General features: G+C 39.9%; 1 protein-coding gene across 1 annotated transcript in view; it reads right to left on the bottom strand.

Annotated features, from left to right (window-relative positions):
• tst (twister) overlaps positions 1–21,737 on the bottom strand; it is a 132,996-nt gene that overhangs the window by 28,385 nt on the left and 82,874 nt on the right. Inside the window, exons 14-15 of the mRNA XM_067156822.2 lie at positions 8,940–9,138; positions 1,222–1,372 (exon numbers count right to left, since the gene is read on the bottom strand). Coding sequence (XP_067012923.2) covers positions 1,222–1,372; positions 8,940–9,138 — 350 coding nt within the window. The remainder of the gene's footprint in view (positions 1–1,221; positions 1,373–8,939; positions 9,139–21,737) is intronic.

The raw sequence follows: 21,737 nt of genomic DNA, 5'->3' as shown, positions 1-21,737 counted from the left end.
GTGTTATGTGGCTGAAGATGTTGATAATATACGAAACATGTACCACTTTTGACCATTAAAAATTGCCTTAAGCAATCATTGTATCGACTATGTGGAAAATAAATAAATACTTAATTGTGAATCTGTCTTCCACACTGTCGCCCGGGCTGTAAGGAGGATGATCAAGTGTAGTCCAGTGGATTTCCTGTAGCTTGGAGACAGTTAGAGCTGCAGTATGGGGCCGCACACTGTCACGGAGGAGGATGACCTATCGGTTGGTCTCGTCTTCAGCGGTGATGTGCAACCCTTGCCTTGTTCAACAGCTCGCAATAGTAAGCAGTCCTGATTGTGCATCACTCGTGCAAAAAAAAAAAAAAAAAAAAAAAAAGGTTGCAAGAACCATGCCAGCCGAAAGTCGAGTCTTGGCTTCAACTGGTGCTGCCTCCCCTTCCCTCCGCCACTCCTTACTGGCTTGTTTGGATTTGGGAGAGTAGTGGTGGACGCATATTTCATCGCAGGTGATGATCTGACTGAAAAATTCATCACCTTTTTTTGCAAACCTTGCTGTAAGTCTCTGACAGACCTTCAAACGTCTCAACTTCAGATTTGTCAAAAAGCGAGGGACTCATCTGGAACACACTTTACGGAACTGTAGATCGTTTGTGATTATTGCTTTGAAAGCTCCCATAACTGATTCCAACTTGTTCTACAATTTCTGATATTGTTGCCCGTCAATAATAATGTCTTTAACCGCACAAATGTTTTCGCCTGTAATGCTGCTCCGGGGACGGTGATCATGTTGCTGATTTTCCACACGTTCTCGTCCTTCCTTGAACTCTTTATGCAAGGCAAACACACGTGTCCTTGACAATGTTTGATCACCGAACTGTGCAGTCAATCTCTGGCAAATTTCCGCTGCTGTATCTCCTTCACGAGTAAGAAATTTTATAATTATGCGTTGCGCAGTGGAAGGGTGCACCTGTTACTCTGACATCATTAGCGTTACTGCCAAAATGGTGGAAAATATCTAACAGCACGCTCTCCCCACTCCTAACGGTCCTGCCTAAGCATAGCAGAGGCACAGGGCCTGTCCTACCAACTGTTGATGTTCAGGAACAAAAGTCGCGTTTATATTTGATTGACCTTTGAATGTATGAACACTGGATTTAAAATATATTTTATCCGGGCTTACAACGATCGTAGCAATACAGATCAAAGATGCAAGCAGCAAGAACATCTTACCTGCATTGTTCTTCTCGATGTAGCCCATGTCACGCAGTACTCTGACTTTGCCCTGGTAATCTGGGTACAGCTGCATGCTCTGATTGGACTGCAGCCACATCAAGGTGTCCTTCTGCTTCTCCAGCTGTTTACGCTCGAAGATAGTCTCAAACTGCAAAAGACAGATACCAGGATAACAAATAAAAGACTTTATTTTCTTCCAGACAAATATGAGGCCTGTAAAAGGGAAATAACCAAACTTTGAAAATAAATTGGGGTAACTTGCATCTCCTTCGAAGTACTCCTCTCCTCTGTTAATGTTTCCTCTTATGGAGGCAATGGCAGGCAATTTAGGGGATCATGTAGTTCCATCTGTGATTTCAGTCTCTTAAACTAAATGAAACTGCTATCCTTTCAGGGTGAATTTCACTTTGGAAAACAGAAGAAAGTCTGCCAGGGCTAGGTTAGGTGAGTAGGGTGAAATGGGAAGCACAGACATTTTCATGCTTGTCAAAAGGTCATGACAAGATATTAAAATCATTCCGTATTGACAGTTTTCACTTTACAAAGGAAATTTAATTTGTTCTCCTCTCTCTCTCTTTCTTAGCATTAATCCCGACTTGCAGGGTCTGCTGCTTTGCTACATCTCCTCCATTTCTGTCTGTCGTTGACATCTTCTGGTGTTAAGCCAACACTGTGCATGTCTGCCCTGATGTTGTCAATCCATCTCTTTGCCGGTCTTCCTCGTGGTCTTGTTCCCTCTGGGTTGATGTGGAGCGCTGTTTTGGCGACTGCGTCGTCCTGTTTTCTCATGACGTGGCCGTACCAGCGGAGACGGGCTTCCCTCACTTTGTCTATGATGGGCGCGACACCAAACCTTTGCCGGACGTCCGTGTTCCTTATGTGGTCACATCGGGTCAGCCCCATGGACCATCGAAGTATCTTCATCTCCATGGTTGTCAACATTTGCTCCTGTTGTTTCGTCATGGGGAGACATTCAGTCCCATAGTTCGCTGCTGGCCGTACCACACTCTTATAAACTTTTGCCTTTAGATATTGAGGCATCTTTTTATCACAGAGGACTCCTATTCAATACATATCTCCATCCTTTAGATGGAGTAATGTTACTGTAATCAGACATTTTCTGGCTCATTTGAGATATCTTCAGTGAAAAAAGTTAAAAACTACATAATTGATGTAATAAGTTTGGCGGAGATATACATAGATTCCCTAGAATACACAGCAAAACATAAAAATAACATCATCTCAAACATACTATGAGGGTTGGGGCAAAAGTCATGGCAGCTATTTTTTTTCTTGTAGGTACCAGTCCGGTTGGAAAATGTGACATACAGACGAAAGGCCAAGGTGTTAACTACATGTGTAGACAATGAATAGCACTGATATCTTGATTTATTAGTTTCATTTTTCCGTATTGATAGTTATCATATATCATAAAAGAGAAAGGATCCACCTAATCAATACAAGTTTATTGTAAGTTCTTATATTACAGTACCGGTTTCGACTCTTTTTATAAAGTTATCTTCAGCTGTACATTACCTTTACATTAGTCAAAGTTGGTATTGTGCCTTGCTAAGTAAAAAGAGGGATGTAACAAGGGTTAAAATTAGGCATATTTCAAAGTAAAAGCCGGCTGTGTATACATCTAATATTAAGTGTGTCTGAGGGCCTAAAAATCGTGTTGTTCAACTTACTTTAAAAGATATAGATACATAAACACATTAAAATATTCACAGTACATATTAAAATTACACATTAAAATGCACATTTCATGCTAAAGTCCAGTGTGATGAATAGGAACACATTCTTGAAATGAATTTGACATCTTGCGTTTGTTTGTTTACTTAATTATCCAACATAAGAGGGGTGCTTCCATAATATTCTGCTCTATATTAGGTCCATCCACTTGTATGATTACAATCTTCAGTTGTCAATACTAAATGCGTGTATGTTCAAAAGTAGGTATGTGCAGCTGAGGTTGAAAATCGTCTTAGAAACGTTGAATGCAGTTTGTGTTAGTGTATAAATGTCAGTTGCTAGGTGGTGGCTCTTTTCTTGTCTAACGCCAGGCAGCCAGGTCGAATGCAACTCATCCACCTCAGCAACAATATTTATCGGCAATTATAGACAGCACCTTGAGGAATACCACCTGATATATGAAGATTGCAACAACTAGTGCGAAAGTTTGGACTTTTCTCTACAGGTGTCTCTACCAAAAAAACTTATGTTATGACCTCTAGTGTGAAGAGAAACTATTAAAATCCCAAAGTAATTTTTTATTTTAAGGTTTCCTAAACTGAGTTGATTAATCTTTGTTTTTTGTGCATCACAGTTTGCTACACTTCTATCTCTTCCCACCAACTTGTGATGTTGGCCAATAGAAAATTTTGTGTATTTAATTTTCAACCAATAATCATTTTCTTGTACATATTTAATTATCCAATAAAATTTGGAGGTGTGTCGGGCCTTAGCCCAGAGCTCTCTAGAATCTTCCTCTCGGGTATAAAAGCTGGCACCTTTTCGAGCCACCTTGTCTTATTGATCGTCCAGTTTACTGGGTGTGTGCTAATAGAGGAGGCAGGGGCATCTCGCCCTTTATCGAGTATTCTAGCAGATTAAGGTAATGACAGCCATTTAATAACTATGTGATAGCCTCTGAAAGGTAGCTCGAGGAGAAGGTTTCCTATCTTTAATATTGTAACCTTCAATTTCCAATCTTCTAAAATGTAAATTTCTACTTCTAATGTAAATTTCAAACAAGCCGAAAAGCACTTACCTTAAATTCGGGAATAGAGAGTGTGACGCCCTCTTGAGTTCCCTATCAAATTGACTTCGAGGTGACTATGATTTTGTGACCACTTTCTGTCTGTAACTTAAATTTTTTCCATCTAGTCACCTCATTCTATTTGTTGAATAATGCTTTTTTGTTGTTATCCTTTAATATTTGTGATGGTTTTTGGGTTAGTTTTCTTTTTTTTTTTGCTAGGGGCTTTACGTCGCACCGACACAGATAGGTCTTATGGCGACGATGGGATAGGAAAGGCCTAGGAGTTGGAAGGAAGCGGCCGTGGCCTTAATTAAGGTACAGCCCCAGCATTTGCCTGGTGTGAAAATGGGAAACCACGGAAAACCATTTTCAGGGCTGCCGATAGTGGGATTCGAACCTACTATCTCCCGGATGCAAGCTCACAGCCGCGCGCCTCTACGCGCACGGCCAACTCGCCCGGTGGTTAGTTTTCTTTGCTTGGTAAATTCTTCATGTGATGTCTCTGTTTTCTGACTTTGATGATTTAACCATGCCTGATGTCTACTCTCAAATCCTTTATCGAAAAACCTCATTCCACCATTGATGCTCTTTTCTTGAACTTGGCAAGGCTATTTTCTCAGCTATGAATTTTAGTTTCAGGATCATCTCTTCTAATTTATCAACGTCTCGAGTTAGTTCTTTATACTGTTCATAGTTTATTAGTTTATGGGGATCATAAACTTTTCTCAATTTACACTTTGACTTTGGTTTCTTTACTGGTGTGAATTTAATTTTGATTTTCACCATGTAATAGTCATACCCTATGTCTATTCCTCTAAGTATTTTAACATTTTGGATTTCCTTATGATAATTCTTTTCCATACAAACATGATCTAATTGCCATTCTCCTTTTCTCCAATCTGGGCATTTCCATGTCTTACGTTTATTAGGTTTTCTCACAAAATATGCAGATTTTGATATCACATTATGGTTTCTACAAAAGTCTATCAATCTTATGCCATTTTTATTGGTCTGTTTTTGAGCTGGCCATTTCCCTATTATGTCTCTTATCTCTTTTCTTTACCTAATTTTGCACTGAAGTCGCCTATTAAAATTTTGGTATGATTTTTATTTATATTTGTCACTGTTTGATCCAGGAGGTCCCAGACTTCATCCACCTCTTCTCTGGTTTTTCTCCTATTGTTTTTAACATTTGTAGGAGTGTGGACATTAATTATTGTGTACATTTTATTCGATGCCTTTATTGTTAGCATTGCGAGTCTTGGGGATTGTGCCTGTAAATTTTTTTTTTTTTTTTGCTAATGGCTTTAAGTCGCACCGACACAGACAGGTCTTATGGCGACGATGGGATGGGAAAGGGCTGGGAGTTGGAAGGAAACGGCCGTGGCTTTAATTAAGGTACAGCCCCAGCATTTGCCTGGTGTGAAAATGGGAAACCACGGAAAACTATCTTCAGGGCTGCCGACAGTGGGATTTGAACCCGCTATCTCCCGGATGCAAGCTCACAGCCACGCGCCTCTAACCGCACGACCAACTCACCCGGTGAAAATCTATTATCGAATCAATTGTTTTCAAGTTGACTATGAATCCTGTACCAAATTGTGGACAATTCCTCTTCACTCTTTCTCCAGGGATGCCTTTGTACACTCTATACCCTTGGAATTCCATGGGTTCCTGGTCTGAATTCCTCATCTTTTGTAGTCCTGCTATAAGGATTCTTTGTGTGTCTAGTTCATTAGTTAGGATTTTTAATTTTCCCACCTGCGCCAGAGAGTTGATGTTATATATTGCTAAATAGTTTATCTGTTTCAATTTTAGTCTTTGGTTTGTCTTGGGTATTTCCAGATACTCCGACTCATCTGACTCGTCTTTCAAGCGACTGCCCACCATATCTGAATGCAGTCTTCCCTGGCTAGTACCAAGCGGTGGAAATTTACTGAAAAGATTTCCGTCCATTCTAGACTGTCAAGCTCCGGGTTACAACTATGGTTGTGAACCATAGAGGTTGATGTTCTCTGGCTGTCATTTTACGGCATTGAGCCAACCCTCCTCCTTTCCCCGGGCTTGGGACCGGCAACAGCAACTACTGAGCTACTCAATCCACCCAGTAGGTACTGCAGCAAAACTTATTCATCTAAATATTAAAATTTTTCTACAATTTTTATTTCTTGGTCTCCCAGCTTAAATTTGTTTACAAGCAGAAGTTGAGTTAGCATAATTTCTGTTTTTTCAAATGAAATTTTAAAATGAAATTTTCATAATAATAATAATAATAATAATAATAATAATAATAATAATAATAATAATAATAATAATAATAATAATAATAATAATAATAATAATAATAATAATAATAATAATAATAATAATATAATATAATATTTATTATTATTATTATTATTATTATTATTATTATTATTATTATTATTATTATTATTATTATTATTATTATTCAAGACACACACACCAGGTTACAGACCAAGATTTTTTTTAAATTTTTAAATTTTTTTTTTGCAAGTTGCTTTACGTCGCACCAGCACAGATATGTCTTATGGCGACGATGGGACAGGAAAGGGCTACGAGTGGGAAGGAAGCGTCCATGGCCTTAAATAAGGTACAGCCCCAGCATTTGCCTCGTGTGAAAATGGGAAGCCACGGAAAACCATCTTCAGGGCTGCCGACAGTGGGGTTCGAACCCACTATCTCCCGAATACTGGATACTGGCCACACTTAAGCGACTGCAGCTATCGAGCTTGGTCAGACCAAGATCAATAAAAGTTCTAATGGGAGGGTATTTTCAACAGAACAAAGGAAGGCAGCATCTCTCAGAATAAAAAAATATTGGGCTGATAGAAAATCAAGATATCCTTTGTATAATTGACTAGAGTAGTCCAATGTAGGCCGTAAAATAAATAAATAAATAAATAAATAAATAAATAAATAAATAAATAAATAAATAAAAACTGTACAACACAAACAATATGTCATATCTGATGAAGAAAGGGCAGCCAGGTCAGCCAGAATGAAGAGGTTTTGGGAAAGGAAGAAGATGATGCAAGCTAAATCTTCAGTTAATTCTTTGTTAACGTAAATGTATTTGGGTTTGATTTAAGTGCTCCAATGTGGGCGTAAACTATGTAAATAAATTGGGAGAAGTAAGGGGAGTATACAGTACATATAGATTGTTTGGCATTCGCTGATGATTTACTGATACTCTCCAATGATACAGCAACAGCTAAGAAAAGGAGTAAAGCATTCCAGCTGATAGCAAAGAAAATTGGGATTTAGATTTTTTTTTTTTTTTTGAGAAGACTGCATTCATGACCAACATTAAAGAGGCCCTTCAGTTGTTGAAGTTAGGAGACAAAAAAGTAAAATAAGGAGAGTCAAGAGTTTTAAGTATTTGGGAGAAACATTACAAGAGAATGGGACTGAAAAGAATGCCATTAAAGAGCAGGTGAGGTGAAAGGAAATGGCATCTCAACTGACAAGGAACACTTACAACAAAAAGGTTTTATCTTATGGGGTTAAATTGAGGCAGACATCAAACAAACATTCGGGCTACCAGACACCGCCGCATCGACTGCCGTCCTTGAAGAAAGGAGACAGAATGCTCAGCAGACACCTGAAGGTTTCTACGAAACGGAAGTAATGAAAAACGGTGAATGGAAGGAGCCCAAACTACAAACTACGCCATGTATACACACGCTTTGGTGTCCACGGATTCCATGGGAAAATATGCCTAACCACTAGATTTCACGCCCCCAAACGAAGAATGTATCTGCCGTCTCTGTGGAATGACCTGTCCTAGGTACCACATGATGAACTATACTGAACAAACACAACGCATCAGCACACTTGCCAAGGACTGGTAAAAAAAGAACAACGAAGTGCTGTACCAAAGGAAAATAATGACAAATTGTAACCTTTATCACATATGTACACATTGTGTTTAATTTCAATAAAAAAATTAAATTGAGGCAACTTGACACCGCTGTCAAACCTGAGTGCCTGCATGTAGTGCAAACACTGGACATGATTGGAAAAGGTGGACTCGAGAAGATTTCCGGAAGAGAGAAAGAAAAATGCTAAGAAAAATTCTGGGGCCCAAATGTTAGAAATGGGGAGAGGAGACTCAAATCAAACAAAGATTTGTATCAAAGAACTGAAGGAGTGGTTGAACTGATGAGGAAGAGAAGGTTACATTCTATGGACACTTATTGAGGATGGACAGAAACAGACTAACGAAGAGAATCTTTGAATTCTTCAGGAAGAGGAAGACAAGAGCTGAAGTGGTTTTCCGAAGCGAGGTTGGACTTGCCGTAAATGGGGTTTCTGGAAAATTATACCATGGAGAGAAACCAATTTAGCTGATGATGATGCTTGTTGTTTAAAGGGACCGAACATCGAAGTTCACCATCCCCAAAATCAATTTAGACAACTCATCAAAACGTTCTGTGGTTTCCAGCAGACTGGAGAAATGCTAGCGAGGAAAGGGAGGTCCTATACGGAAGAGCGGAAGAAGAAAGTTGGAGAAAGGATGAAAAGATACTGGCAGAGAGAGAAGGCTAAAAATACTGCAGAGATTGTCAAACGCGGTCCATAAACGGCTGGGGGGAAAAAAAAAAAAAATCATTATAATGTTATCTGCTTTACGTCCCACTAACTACTCTTAGGGTTTCCAGAGGCACCAACATGTCGAAATTTAGTCCCGCAGGAGTTCTTCTACATGCAAGTCAAACTACTGACACTTATTTGAACAACCAACCTGCAAAGTTGGGGGTCAGAAGGCCAGTGCCTCAACCGTCTGAGCCACTCACCCCAGCAAACAAGAAAAGAACAGTCATGTCATGTAAAAATATTAATATTGATATTCTGAACTGGTGAAAAAACAATAATGTTGGTTTCCTCAAAGGAGCTTGACTTTTTTTTTTTTTTTTTTTTTTCTTACCTGTTCTTGAAAGTTGGGAACATGAGCAAAGTTCATTGCAGTAATTGTTTCTTGCAGGTCCCATAAGCGATCCAATTGGGCTTTTAATGCAGTATCCAGATTACTGGGCATGTACGTATAAGCCACCATTGTCGGATTCAAGGAGAAGCGAGTCAGTTCCTGCACTGCCTGAAGACATGTCTGACCTGGTGGACGATTCCTGCAGAGCAGAAAGAAAACTGATAGGATACCATTCTGGAAAGGAGAATGGAAACAACGCTAATGATACAGACCAATTGTTGCCAAACTTTCCAAAACATGGACTCCCTGAAGAAAATTTAAAATTTCACAGACTCGCCCTGAGTTTTGAAAAGGAAAACAGTAAATATGTTACAAAATCCTATATTAGATTGATGCACAAGTCTGTAGCGTCTAACTCTGACAATCAGATCAAAAATTAGATGTATGGCTTTTCAGGCGTTTGCTCTATTAACCAGCATTTCGTCTTCGGTCTGACACTAGACTCGTCAGAGTGGGATGTGTCAGACCCTACCCACTGATGCTGGGGTGTATGCAGGTGAACCTATCAGAAGCCTATTTAAGAGGCACAGTCTGATAACTACATACGGGAGATAAAACTCCACAATGGAATTAATGCCTGCCTAGCAATTCCAAATGGAAATTCTAAGTTCCCATGGAGGGAATTAGATATTTTTCCACCAATAGAGCATATAAAAAATCAGATCAAAAATTAGATGTATGGCTTTTCAGGCGTTCGCTCTATTAACCAGCATTTCATCTTAGGTCTGACACTAGACTCGTCAGAGTGGGATTTGTCAGACCCTACCCACTGATGCTGGGGTGTATGCAGGTGAACTTATCAGAAGCCTATTTAAGAGGCACAGTCTGATAACTGCATACGGGAGATAAAACTCCACACTCCTGACGAGTCTAGTGTCAGACCAAGGACGAAATGCTGGTTAATAGAGCAAACGCCTGAAAAGCCATACATCCAATTTTTGATCTGATTTTTGATATGCTCTATTGGTGGAAAAATATCTAATTCCCTCCACGGGAACTTAGAATAACTCTGACAAGCCGTTACAAAGACACTTCAAAAAATAAGGCAACAATATTTAGTTTGGAATTAACACACCACATTCCTATACCAGAAACAGGAAGTATAGAAGAAGAATGGACCAACACATTTGTAAGCTGTGCGGAGAAGATTTGTGGCGGAACTTTGCACCTTGGTGGAATGAAAGGGTGAAGGAGGTTGTTAAACAAATGAAGAAAGCCTAGCAAGAATGGAGTAGAGATAGGAAAAGAGGAAGTAAGATTAAGTGTCAGGAAATTAAGAGTAAGTGTAAAAAAGTGGTAAATGAGGAGAAAAAAAAAATGTTGGGAGAGATTCAGACAAGAGTTGGAAAATGATGTAAATGGTAGAAAAAGTGATGTATGGATTGATAAAAAATAAGAGAAAAAACATATCTACACAAAACACGTGGAAAGATTATTTCAATAAACTCCTGAATGTGAGAAATGATGCAGAAGACAGAATAGTGGTAAATCAGAAGGATCCAGAAATGGAGAGTGATATGGCAATGGCAGAGGTCGAAATTGCTGTTAACACATTGGAGACACCGCTCGTAGAAACTACGGGCGCGCTAATTCATTGCTGCTGACAGAGCTCGGAGAATCTACGGGCACGATTTCACTGTAGCTAAAAAATTGTAGCTGCCGTTTCAGCGAGCTGTGACTTCACTAGGATACTGTTGAATGCTTCTATATGCATAAAATATACTAGTTATAGGCATAAGTCGAGAGCTCTTCCTTCAAGGCATTGATAGCACAGCCACGTTCCTACATGACCTAAGGCTGCGTCATCGTTGACTCTCAGCTGTGAAATGGGCAGGAAAGTACGTACGGTACATGTGGACAGGAAGAATGTGTATTCGAGAGGCAGGCTTGTTTGTGTAATTCTTGTGAATATTGAAACGGTAACACCCTACGAGCATTCACGTTTCATTCTTTTATTAAGAGAAGCTCGCTAACACCCGGCCGTAAGCATTTAAAACTTGCGCCGAGAGCACAGGCATAATGGGAACTGCGAGCAAGTTCGCGACGTTCCAGAACACCGGCCAAGGACAAGCGACGTCACGCAGAAGGTTCCTTCGTGTTCCATTGCTGCATGAACGAAATATAAGCGAGTCGCCAGCCTGGGGTAAGGCAGAATGTTAGCAGAGAGCCTGCAGTAAAGCAGAGAGAGTATGCGGTATGCGACGGCAGTGTGCTGAAGGCAGAGAGTGGAGTGAGTCGGCAGTAAGCCGTGAGTCAGCGAGTGTGTGCAAGTAAGCACGTCGCGACATAATTCGTCTCTCGGTCCGGCTGTATATTTGAATTCGTTTAAAGACTGTGTTCTCGCCAGCTTGAATTCATTTAAAGACTGTGTTCTCACATAAACTGTGCCAGCTTTGAATTCGTTTAAAGACTGTGTTCTCACATAAACTGTGCCAGCTTTGAATTCGTTTAAAGACTGTGTTCTTGCATTAATTGTGTCAGCTTTGAATTCGTTTAAAGACTGTGTTCTCACCAGCTTGAATTCATTTAAAGACTGTGTTCTCACATAAACTGTGCCAGCTTTGAATTCGTTTAAAGACTGTGTTCTCACCAGCTTGAATTCATTTAAAGACTGTGTTCTCACATAAACTGTGCCAGCTTTGAATTCGTTTAAAGACTGTGTTCTTGCATTAATTGTGTCAGCTTTGAATTCGTTTAAAGACTGTGTTCTCGCCAGCTTGAATTCATTTAAAGACTGTGTTCTCACATAAACGGTGTCAGCTTTGAATTCGTTTAAAAACTGTGTTCTCGCATTAATTGTGTCAGCTTTATTTCATTTAAAGACTGTGTTCTTGCATTAACTGTGCCAGCATTGATTTCGTTCAAAGACTGTGTGAAAGCAGCGGTAGTATTTCTAGCCAGCCTCAATTTCATTTAAAGACTATGTCTATCCGTTGAACTGTGTTGCATTATGATCTTAAGTGCCAGTGTTAATCTGAAAATCACGACGTACGGGAATTTGGACTATCATTTATTTCAACAAATGTATTATGCTGGTGGAGTACAGTGCTGAGACTGTACTCGATAAATTTAATTTTCTTTATGAAGTGCTTGATCACCGCACCTCGGAAGGTTCTAGATTGTTTCATTTGCGTATTATTCCAAATACGAACTGTGACTCTAACTTTATCCTTGCTGCTGTGGGAACTATTTCGGCGTGCTTCGCCATAGGGAAGTGTCACACCAGTACCCCATGACGTCAAATGTGGAAGCTCCACATTTCCCCGTTCCTGCCTCTGGTTCGAGTCATCAACACTAATACAAACACCAACGACGGAAGACAACGCCGACGCCGACCGCAAGACGACGCAGCCGCCGCGGGACAACGTCCTCTTCACGCCCTCAGGGACAAATCTACAATTCAGCTATAAAAGGTGACATAATTATTTGCCTATTTATTGAATAAACTGAAGGATCCACTTAATCATGAATTTTTCTTTCACTACCCTTCTCTCTTACTCTCTTAGCATGGGCCGTACACGCCTTGTCGTTCCTCATGCTCTCCGATAAACTGAAGTACGGGCGTTCCTGTTACAGAGAGAAGGTAGTGAATAGTGGCACCCATGACGTTGGGGCCCGATTAAAGAGAGTGAATAGTGGCACCCGTGACGTTGGGGCCAGATTAAAGAGAGTAAAGTGATAAAAATTAACTTTGAAATCATTGATATCTTAACTTACCAATTCAAATAAAAGTGCATAGTACGTACGTTAATTCCAGTTCAGTGAATGTGTTAAAATTTTACGAAGTTCAATTCAATGACTTTGACGAAATTTTAAACTTTTGGCACAGAACTCTGATCAAGTTTATGGCACAAGTGATTATTTTCTCTTTCTCTTGCTATGTAAAACATTTCAGGCATAATATTCATGCACAGGCTTATATAAATTTTGATATTTTGTGTTGGTGAAATTTTGAACTTTACCATTGGACAATAATGGTGATATTTAATTTTATGCACAAGTGTTTGATATTTTGTGTTGGTGAAATTTTGAACTTTACCATTGGACAATAATGGTGATTTTACGTATGAGGTGAATGATTGTATTTTCTGCATTTTGTGAAAATAACGACATTAATATGGAAAATATACTAGCTGCCATCGAGGCTTTAAAAATCAGTCTAAATGACAGGATTACGGAAAGTAACACTAATCTCGGGCGTAGGATTGCAGAATCTAACAATACTTTAGGAGCTCAACTTAAAGAATCTAACGCGACCCTGGAAGCCACTAAGGCTACTATAGGTCAACTTAGGGAGGCTAATGAAGTAACTAATCGTAGTATCGCTCAACTAAGAGAGGCTAATGAAGCAACTAATCGTAGTATCACTCAACTAAGGGAGGCTAATGAAGCAACTAATCGTAGTATCACTCAACTAAGGGAGGCTAATGAAGCAACTAATCGTAGTATCACTCAACTAAGGGAAGCTAATGATGCCAACATTGTAAAATTGACAGAATCTGTTGATCAAAAATTTGCAGAAGTTAATAATAATTTGGAACGTAGGCTCAATAGTGCAGGTGCCGAAATTGAAAAAAGATTTAAAGAATCTAACAAAAGAATGGATTCTAAGTTTACGGAAATAAATGAAAAATTAACACGTGACTTAGAAACCATTAAGCAAGACATAAAATCACAAGTGGCGGAGGACTTAAAACTTGCTTTCCCGTCTTCTTCTCAGGAAGTCCTTAAAGAAGTAGAAAGCTTAAAGGAAGAATTTCAAGAGTCCCATGCTCAATTATCTCTTGCGCAAACTAAAATCGCGTCTATTCAAGACAAACTTCATGAATCTGTTAAAAATAATTTCATGAAGTTGGGAAACGAAATTACTCTTCTGAAAAGTCAGCAAGAGGAGGCCGATAAACGTGTCAAGACTCAGTTAGATAATGCTCACACGCAGATTACTCGTATCTGTCGCGATGTAGCAGAAGTCAAGACCGACATAGAGAAGGAGGTCAAGGAAATTGAGAATTCCGTACAGGGGAAAATTAAAACCCTAAAACTTGAACTCCAAGGGGGTATAGAAGCTCTCAACAGCAAAGTATCGCAAATCGAACAGGATGTTTCATCATCTAGCCTTCACAACACTAGTGGAGAATCCATAAATGTTTCCACAATTTTTAAAATAACTGAGGAAAAACCAGCCAAATTCTCGGGGAAAGAGGAGTATACTGCTAAGGAGTTTCTCCTCAACCTCGAAGAATTCTTTCAAGAAAATCACGTTAAGACCGACCGTCGTTTACGAATAGCATCTCGATTGTTAGAAGGCAAGGCGTTAATGTGGTTTACCGCTTTTAAATTCAGTATTAACACTTACGAAGAATTTAAGGAAGCCTTACTTAGACGATTTTGGAGTGCTGAGGCTCAGCACCTGATAAAACTTCAATTATACTCTAGAAAGTATAACACGTCCGTCAATTCCTCGCGATATTCAGATTATCTCATATCTCAGCTTAAAAAGATGCAGTTTTTCCACCCTCCTTTACCGGAGCAAGAACTTATTCAGGTCATAACGCTGCAATTTCCACCAAATGTTCAGGAAATATTGGTGGCAGCAAACATCCAGGACTTGGAGCAGCTCGATGATGTCCTGAGGAAACTCGATACTGCGCACACTCAGAGCGCAGCAAAAGCAGGTCGAACCAAAGAAACTACAACCAACTTTACGGAAATGAAAACTCCAGTTCAAGTAAATCCAGAACCGCGAGAAGAAAGAGAAACTCGCCGAGATATTCCGTTTCGGTATAGAAGATCTAGGAATCGCCCCTACGAAGGGAGGGCTAAGTTTCAACCTGGACCTTCATGGAGGCAGGCAGCTAATCAACCCAATGATAATAGGAACTCCCAGCGGGAAGAATTAGAGAAACGTTGGAGAGAGACTACGGAATATGTAAGGAATAAGAACAGGGAAGAGGGTTTACCTGGAGCAGCTTCTTTGGAATACCAGGCAGAGATACAGAGAAGAAATGAGAGAACGGAAATGGATCCAAGAGCTACGGGTACAAAAAAAAAAACTTTGTCGAAGCAATAAAGAGACTGCCTGAAAACCCGGAGGGAGGAGAAGTAGTATGTAGCGCACTCATTAACCATTGGTATTTAGAGGATGCAGATTTACTATATGAGGATTCAACACCGCGACAGCCTCAGATACAACGCGGCTTACCGATCATTATCATTAAGTTAGGCAATATGATTGTCCACTCTCTAGTAGACTCGGGATCGCAAGCCTCACTAATTTCGCAGAAATTAATAGATGTGGCGCAGGAGACGACCTACATCTCCATCTTGCCGGTTGCTCAAGTTAAGGTTAAAGGCATAGTTCCTGACAAAGCTATTAAATGCAAATTCCAGGCGTTTCTTGAGTTAGAAATTGGTGGTGTTAAGTTCCAACATCTATTTTTGATCTTGACGCAAATGAAATTTGACTTAATTCTTGGATCAGACTTTCTCATTCAACATGGGGGAATCATTGATTATCCCGCTAATGTGATTAAATTTTTCCACGTCGAATCTGTAGGGCTACAGTTGGTTACTTATAATGACGTGAAGAATCCGGAATGTGAGACCCCGGTGGGCATTGTAGAAGGCAAGATGAGCGAGGCTCCGCCTGTCGAAGAAAGCGTCCACGAAAAGGGGCGACCCGAGGAAGTGGGACCCGTAGAGGACCAGATGGCGTCCATTATCGATGATGAGTTTAACGAGGACCACTACAACTTCACGCTTTACGCCAATGTAGCTGAAAGCCCAGATTACGATGATGATAAAGTAATAAAGGCAATCCAAGAGCTTTTTAAGAAGTTTCCAGATGTATTTTCCGAGAAACCTGGAGTCATTAAGGGTTTCAAGCACCACTTAGATGTTACTGACACATCACCTTATAAGAAACGGCCTTATCCGACACCCGGAAGCCAACCCAGCCGAACGGGTTATGCGCGAAATTGCCAGATTCTGTAGATTGTATTGTGGACAACAGCATTGGAAGTGGGTTGAAGTTCTGCCCATTATGCAAAGGATCGTCAATACCACCATGCATGAGTCTATTCAGGACATCCCTTTGAGTGTACATAAAGGCCTCACCCCTGACAGACCTTGGGATCGAGTTTTGCCTGATCAACCTGACGCAGCAGTGAGCCAACAAGCTCGCATTACTAAGGCACTTCGGCAATTACGACATGCTGCTCAAATCCGAGAAAAGAAGTTACGACATCACAAGTTTCGACAACCCTTACAAGTGGATGACCTAGTATTAATACGCAAGCCTGCAGTTTCACACCCTGACCAGGGAATTTACGCCAAATTTTGTCCCTTGTTCATAGGACCCTTCAGGATACTTACCGCACTAGATAATGGTGCCTACGAAGTAGGAAGGGCAGATAGCGACGTTGAGGGAATCTTCAACTCGGCCAATCTCAAGAAATACTTTACTAGGAGATGAGCGAAAAGAAAATCGCCCAGCAATTTTCTTTTTCCCGAGCAGGGGGGGAGATGAAACGGTAACACCCTACGAGCATTCACGTTTCATTCTTTTATTAAGAGAAGCTCGCTAACTAAGTAATAATAATAATAACTTAAATGTTTCCACCTTTTCAATACAATATATTCACAAGATTACAAAATTATACGGTACTAGTTTCGACCCATCTAGGGGTCATCATCAGCCGTATTGGAGCAAAGATCATTTGTGGCGAAATCCTAAGACAATATTATTTTAAAGAATAACAAGTGAAATGAGATGTTATGGTAATAGTTAATAATACAAGGAATATACATAATAAGAGGTTTTTAACAAAGAATAAAGTATAAATGGGGTGTTGTAAAAATTATAATCATGGAAATCAGTAAGTTCTTGTATTGAAATGAAATATGGCTTAGGAAGAGGGCTTAAGGTGGGGCTGAAAGGTGCGGGAGAAAGTGTAATTGTCTTGGAAAAGTACCTTTGATTAAATTTAGGATTGAGTTTAGGTTGGCTGCATTATTGTTTCTGAGGAAAGTGATAAATAGATCGAAGAGTATGATCTTTGCTCCAATACGGCTGATGATGACCCCTAGATGGGTCGAAACTAGTACCGTATAATTTTGTAATCTTGTGAATATATTGTATTGAAAAGGTGGAAACATTTAAGTTATTATTATTATTACTTATATATTGTTCAATACGGACCAAAAACATGAAATTCATAACCATCAAGCTCGCTAACACCCGGCCGTAAGCATTTAAAACTTGCGCCGAGAGCACAGGCATAATGGGAACTGCGAGCAAGTTCGCGACGTTCCAGAACACCGGCCAAGGACAAGCGACGTCACGCAGAAGGTTCCTTCGTGTTCCATTGCTGCATGAACGAAATATAAGCGAGTCGCCAGCCTGGGGTAAGGCAGAATGTTAGCAGAGAGCCTGCAGTAAAGCAGAGAGAGTATGCGGTATGCGACGGCAGTGTGCTGAAGGCAGAGAGTGGAGTGAGTCGGCAGTAAGCCGTGAGTCAGCGAGTGTGTGCAAGTAAGCACGTCGCGACATAATTCGTCTCTCGGTCCGGCTGTATATTTGAATTCGTTTAAAGACTGTGTTCTCGCCAGCTTGAATTCATTTAAAGACTGTGTTCTCACATAAACTGTGCCAGCTTTGAATTCGTTTAAAGACTGTGTTCTCACATAAACTGTGCCAGCTTTGAATTCGTTTAAAGAATGTGTTCTTGCATTAATTGTGTCAGCTTTGAATTCGTTTAAAGACTGTGTTCTCACCAGCTTGAATTCATTTAAAGACTGTGTTCTCACATAAACTGTGCCAGCTTTGAATTCGTTTAAAGACTGTGTTCTTGCATTAATTGTGTCAGCTTTGAATTCGTTTAAAGACTGTGTTCTCACCAGCTTGAATTCATTTAAAGACTGTGTTCTCACATAAACTGTGCCAGCTTTGAATTCGTTTAAAGACTGTGTTCTTGCATTAATTGTGTCAGCTTTGAATTCGTTTAAAGACTGTGTTCTCGCCAGCTTGAATTCATTTAAAGACTGTGTTCTCACATAAACGGTGTCAGCTTTGAATTCGTTTAAAAACTGTGTTCTCGCATTAATTGTGTCAGCTTTATTTCATTTAAAGACTGTGTTCTTGCATTAACTGTGCCAGCATTGATTTCGTTCAAAGACTGTGTGAAAGCAGCGGTAGTATTTCTAGCCAGCCTCAATTTCATTTAAAGACTATGTCTATCCGTTGAACTGTGTTGCATTATGATCTTAAGTGCCAGTGTTAATCTGAAAATCACGACGTACGGGAATTTGGACTATCATTTATTTCAACAAATGTATTATGCTGGTGGAGTACAGTGCTGAGACTGTACTCGATAAATTTAATTTTCTTTATGAAGTGCTTGATCACCGCACCTCGGAAGGTTCTAGATTGTTTCATTTGCGTATTATTCCAAATACGAACTGTGACTCTAACTTTATCCTTGCTGCTGTGGGAACTATTTCGGCGTGCTTCGCCATAGGGAAGTGTCACACCAGTACCCCATGACGTCAAATGTGGAAGCTCCACATTTCCCCGTTCCTGCCTCTGGTTCGAGTCATCAACACTAATACAAACACCAACGACGGAAGACAACGCCGACGCCGACCGCAAGACGACGCAGCCGCCGCGGGACAACGTCCTCTTCACGCCCTCAGGGACAAATCTACAATTCAGCTATAAAAGGTGACATAATTATTTGCCTATTTATTGAATAAACTGAAGGATCCACTTAATCATGAATTTTTCTTTCACTACCCTTCTCTCTTACTCTCTTAGCATGGGCCGTACACGCCTTGTCGTTCCTCATGCTCTCCGATAAACTGAAGTACGGGCGTTCCTGTTACAATATATAGCATGTCTAATTCAAGTGTACGAAATTTTGACAACGAATCCATAATGGATGTTCTTATGGAAGACAACTTCTGAAAATGAGGATGAGGACAACAATTACACACTAAGTAAACATGATGATTCTTGCGCTTCAGGCTAGTAAATGTAGAAAATGAGCTAATTTCAAATTGATGTGAAGTGTAACGTAGTTTTATATCGCTTCCTTGAAGTGGGTTATGTAATACTGTTTTACACCGTTTCCTAAAAATGTGGTTGTTTCCCGTGTACCTGCAGCAACTCGATGCAACCCCGTTGTCAAACAAAGAACAGTGGGAAAGAAAATTTCTGGTTGTAAACAAGGATACCGGTGCCAATTTACCAATTAGGTTAGAATCTATATTAGTGTGTTTTAGTAGATGTGCCCACAAAGTCAAATTTCGAAATATTAAGCGAATTGGCATCCATAGCTGCGTCAGATTTTTTTTTTCGTTTATAGAACTCATTATATTCATAAATTTATATTTAAAAATTGCTTCACTTTTATGATAATTAAAACTCATTTTTCTGCACAAGAAAGTGTGATCTTTCTATACATTCCAAAAGTAGTTATAATCATGGATTACCCTAGCACTGAAAATTTTTCAAAAACCATTAAAAATCCTGCGATTTCTGGAGGGTAGCACATTCAAATATGGCCGTCTCCAAAGTGTTAAAGAAATGAGAACAGCAAAAGCTGCAGGGATGGATGAAATATGAGTGGAAATGATAAAGGCAGCAGGACCTATTGGTCTACATTGGTTATATAGGCTGCTAAGGTGTATATGGGGAAACAGCAAGTACCTGGTGACTGATGTAAAGGAGTAATAATACCAGTACTTAAGAAAGGTGACAGGAAGGTATGTAACAGTTATTGTGGAATTACACTGTTGTGAAAAGCAACCAAAATAATGAAGAGTATAATAGAGAAGAGGATGAGAGGAAGGGTGGAGAGAAATTTAGAAGAAGACCAGTATAGATTTAAACAGGGCAGATCATGATGAGATTAGTGATGGAAAAACATTAGGAATATGGAAAAGATTTGGTGATGGTATTCCTTAATCTAAGGAAGGCATACAATAGTGTTAATAGAGAAAGGGTGTGGGAAATGCTGGAAAGAAAAGGATGTGAAAGGCAATCAAGGGAACTAGTGAAAGCAATGTATAAGAATTGTTCCTGTTGTGTCCAGAGTCCAGTGGGGAGAACAGATTGGTTTAGAAGCCAAAATGGACTAAGACAGGGACTTATGTTTATAATGGTTATCGATGAAATTCTAAAGGAAATAAAGGCAAGATATGGATGGAATATGAAAATATTGTTATTTGCAGATGACACAGTGATCTGGGGAGTCAACAATACAGAAGTGCAAATCCAACTAGAGGCTTACAATGACAATATTGACAAATCTGGTATGAAAATCAGCGTGGAGAAGAGCAAAACAGTGGTGATGACAAGAAGAGAAAGAGAAGGAAAAGGTATCGTTAGTATTGGGGGGCAAAACTTTGAGGTTGTTGAATACTTCAAATATTTGGGAAGTGAAATAATGCAAAATGCAAGGTTGGATAAGGAGATCAGCAGAAGGGTACAAGCATGAAATATGTTCTACCAGAAAGTAAGTAACCTGGTGTGGAACAGAGAAGTTCCTATGAAATGTAAAGAGATAATTAACATATGCATTAGAGACTTGGACTTTGACAGCAAGAAATGAGAGTAAAATTCAGGCCGGTGTAGATGAAGTTCCTGAGGAGTATGGTAGTGAAGACAAGGAGAGACAGAGTAAGAAATGGTGAAGTCAGCAAGAGATAGGGGTGAAAAACTGAGTGATAGGACAGAGAAAAATAAACTGAGATGGTCTGGACATGTTATGAGGATGGAGGAGGGAAGGATACCAAAATAAGTGTTGGAGGCTAAGACAGAAAAAAAGAGGGTAAGAGGGAGTTCCAGAGCAAGATGGATAGACTCTGTCAAGAACACTATAAGAAAAAGAAGACAGGACTGGAATGTATAGAACTAGCACCGATAGAGCGCACTGCTGTTGTTCTGGGTAAGCGTAATGCACTCTTCATGTGTCTCCTGTGTACTCATGCGGCGGAATTTAAGTTCCTTAAATTCTTATTTTCGTGACTATGCTGAGCTATTGCAGTGTTCCTCTTTGAAAAAAGCAGGGAAGCTCATTTTCGTTTCACCAGCTTCTACAAAATAAAGCAATGAGAAAGAAATGGTTACATGCTAATAGAAGGAAAAATTTTGGTGTAGCATTAATAATGTAATATATATATAATTTGGACTATGAACCTTATACAAGACATATATTTAAATTGCGTGTCTTATCGGCAGAGCTCATCTTCTATGATTTATGCCCTCTGCAATTGAACTCTGCATACTTGGCCTGGTACGTGTGTATCGAGCGGTGACATCATTACTGTTACAATAACCATATTAAATTGGGATCCAACGCTATTAGACGAACTGCATAATTAAACTACGTATCTGTATGACACAGATAATCTTCAGTGCAAGGGCGCACGGAACATTTAGTCTACATGTCTACTACTCATTTTATATGTGGCCATTGGGACATTTCGTCACCTAATTATTCTGAAGGCTTTTATCCGTAGACAGCAAAATGAACTCCCACGCCATCCGTGTGCAATGATTGGAACTGCAATTTGTGTTCTGACTGTGCTCGCCAGAGCGTGTACCTATAGACGGTGTCGCTGCAAGTGGCATATAGTGGAGGGTGTCTGCTGACCGGTTAGCTTGATTGAAAACGGATGCTACTGCACCGATGGAGTCCTTCGCGGCTTCTAATACGATGGACCTACCTTCGGGTA

This window comes from Anabrus simplex, chromosome 12 (assembly GCF_040414725.1).
Source record: "Anabrus simplex isolate iqAnaSimp1 chromosome 12, ASM4041472v1, whole genome shotgun sequence".
Taxonomy (NCBI): Eukaryota; Metazoa; Arthropoda; class Insecta; order Orthoptera; family Tettigoniidae; genus Anabrus; species Anabrus simplex.
Note: the sequence above shows the minus strand (reverse complement) of the source record. Positions and strands in the feature narration are given on the sequence as shown.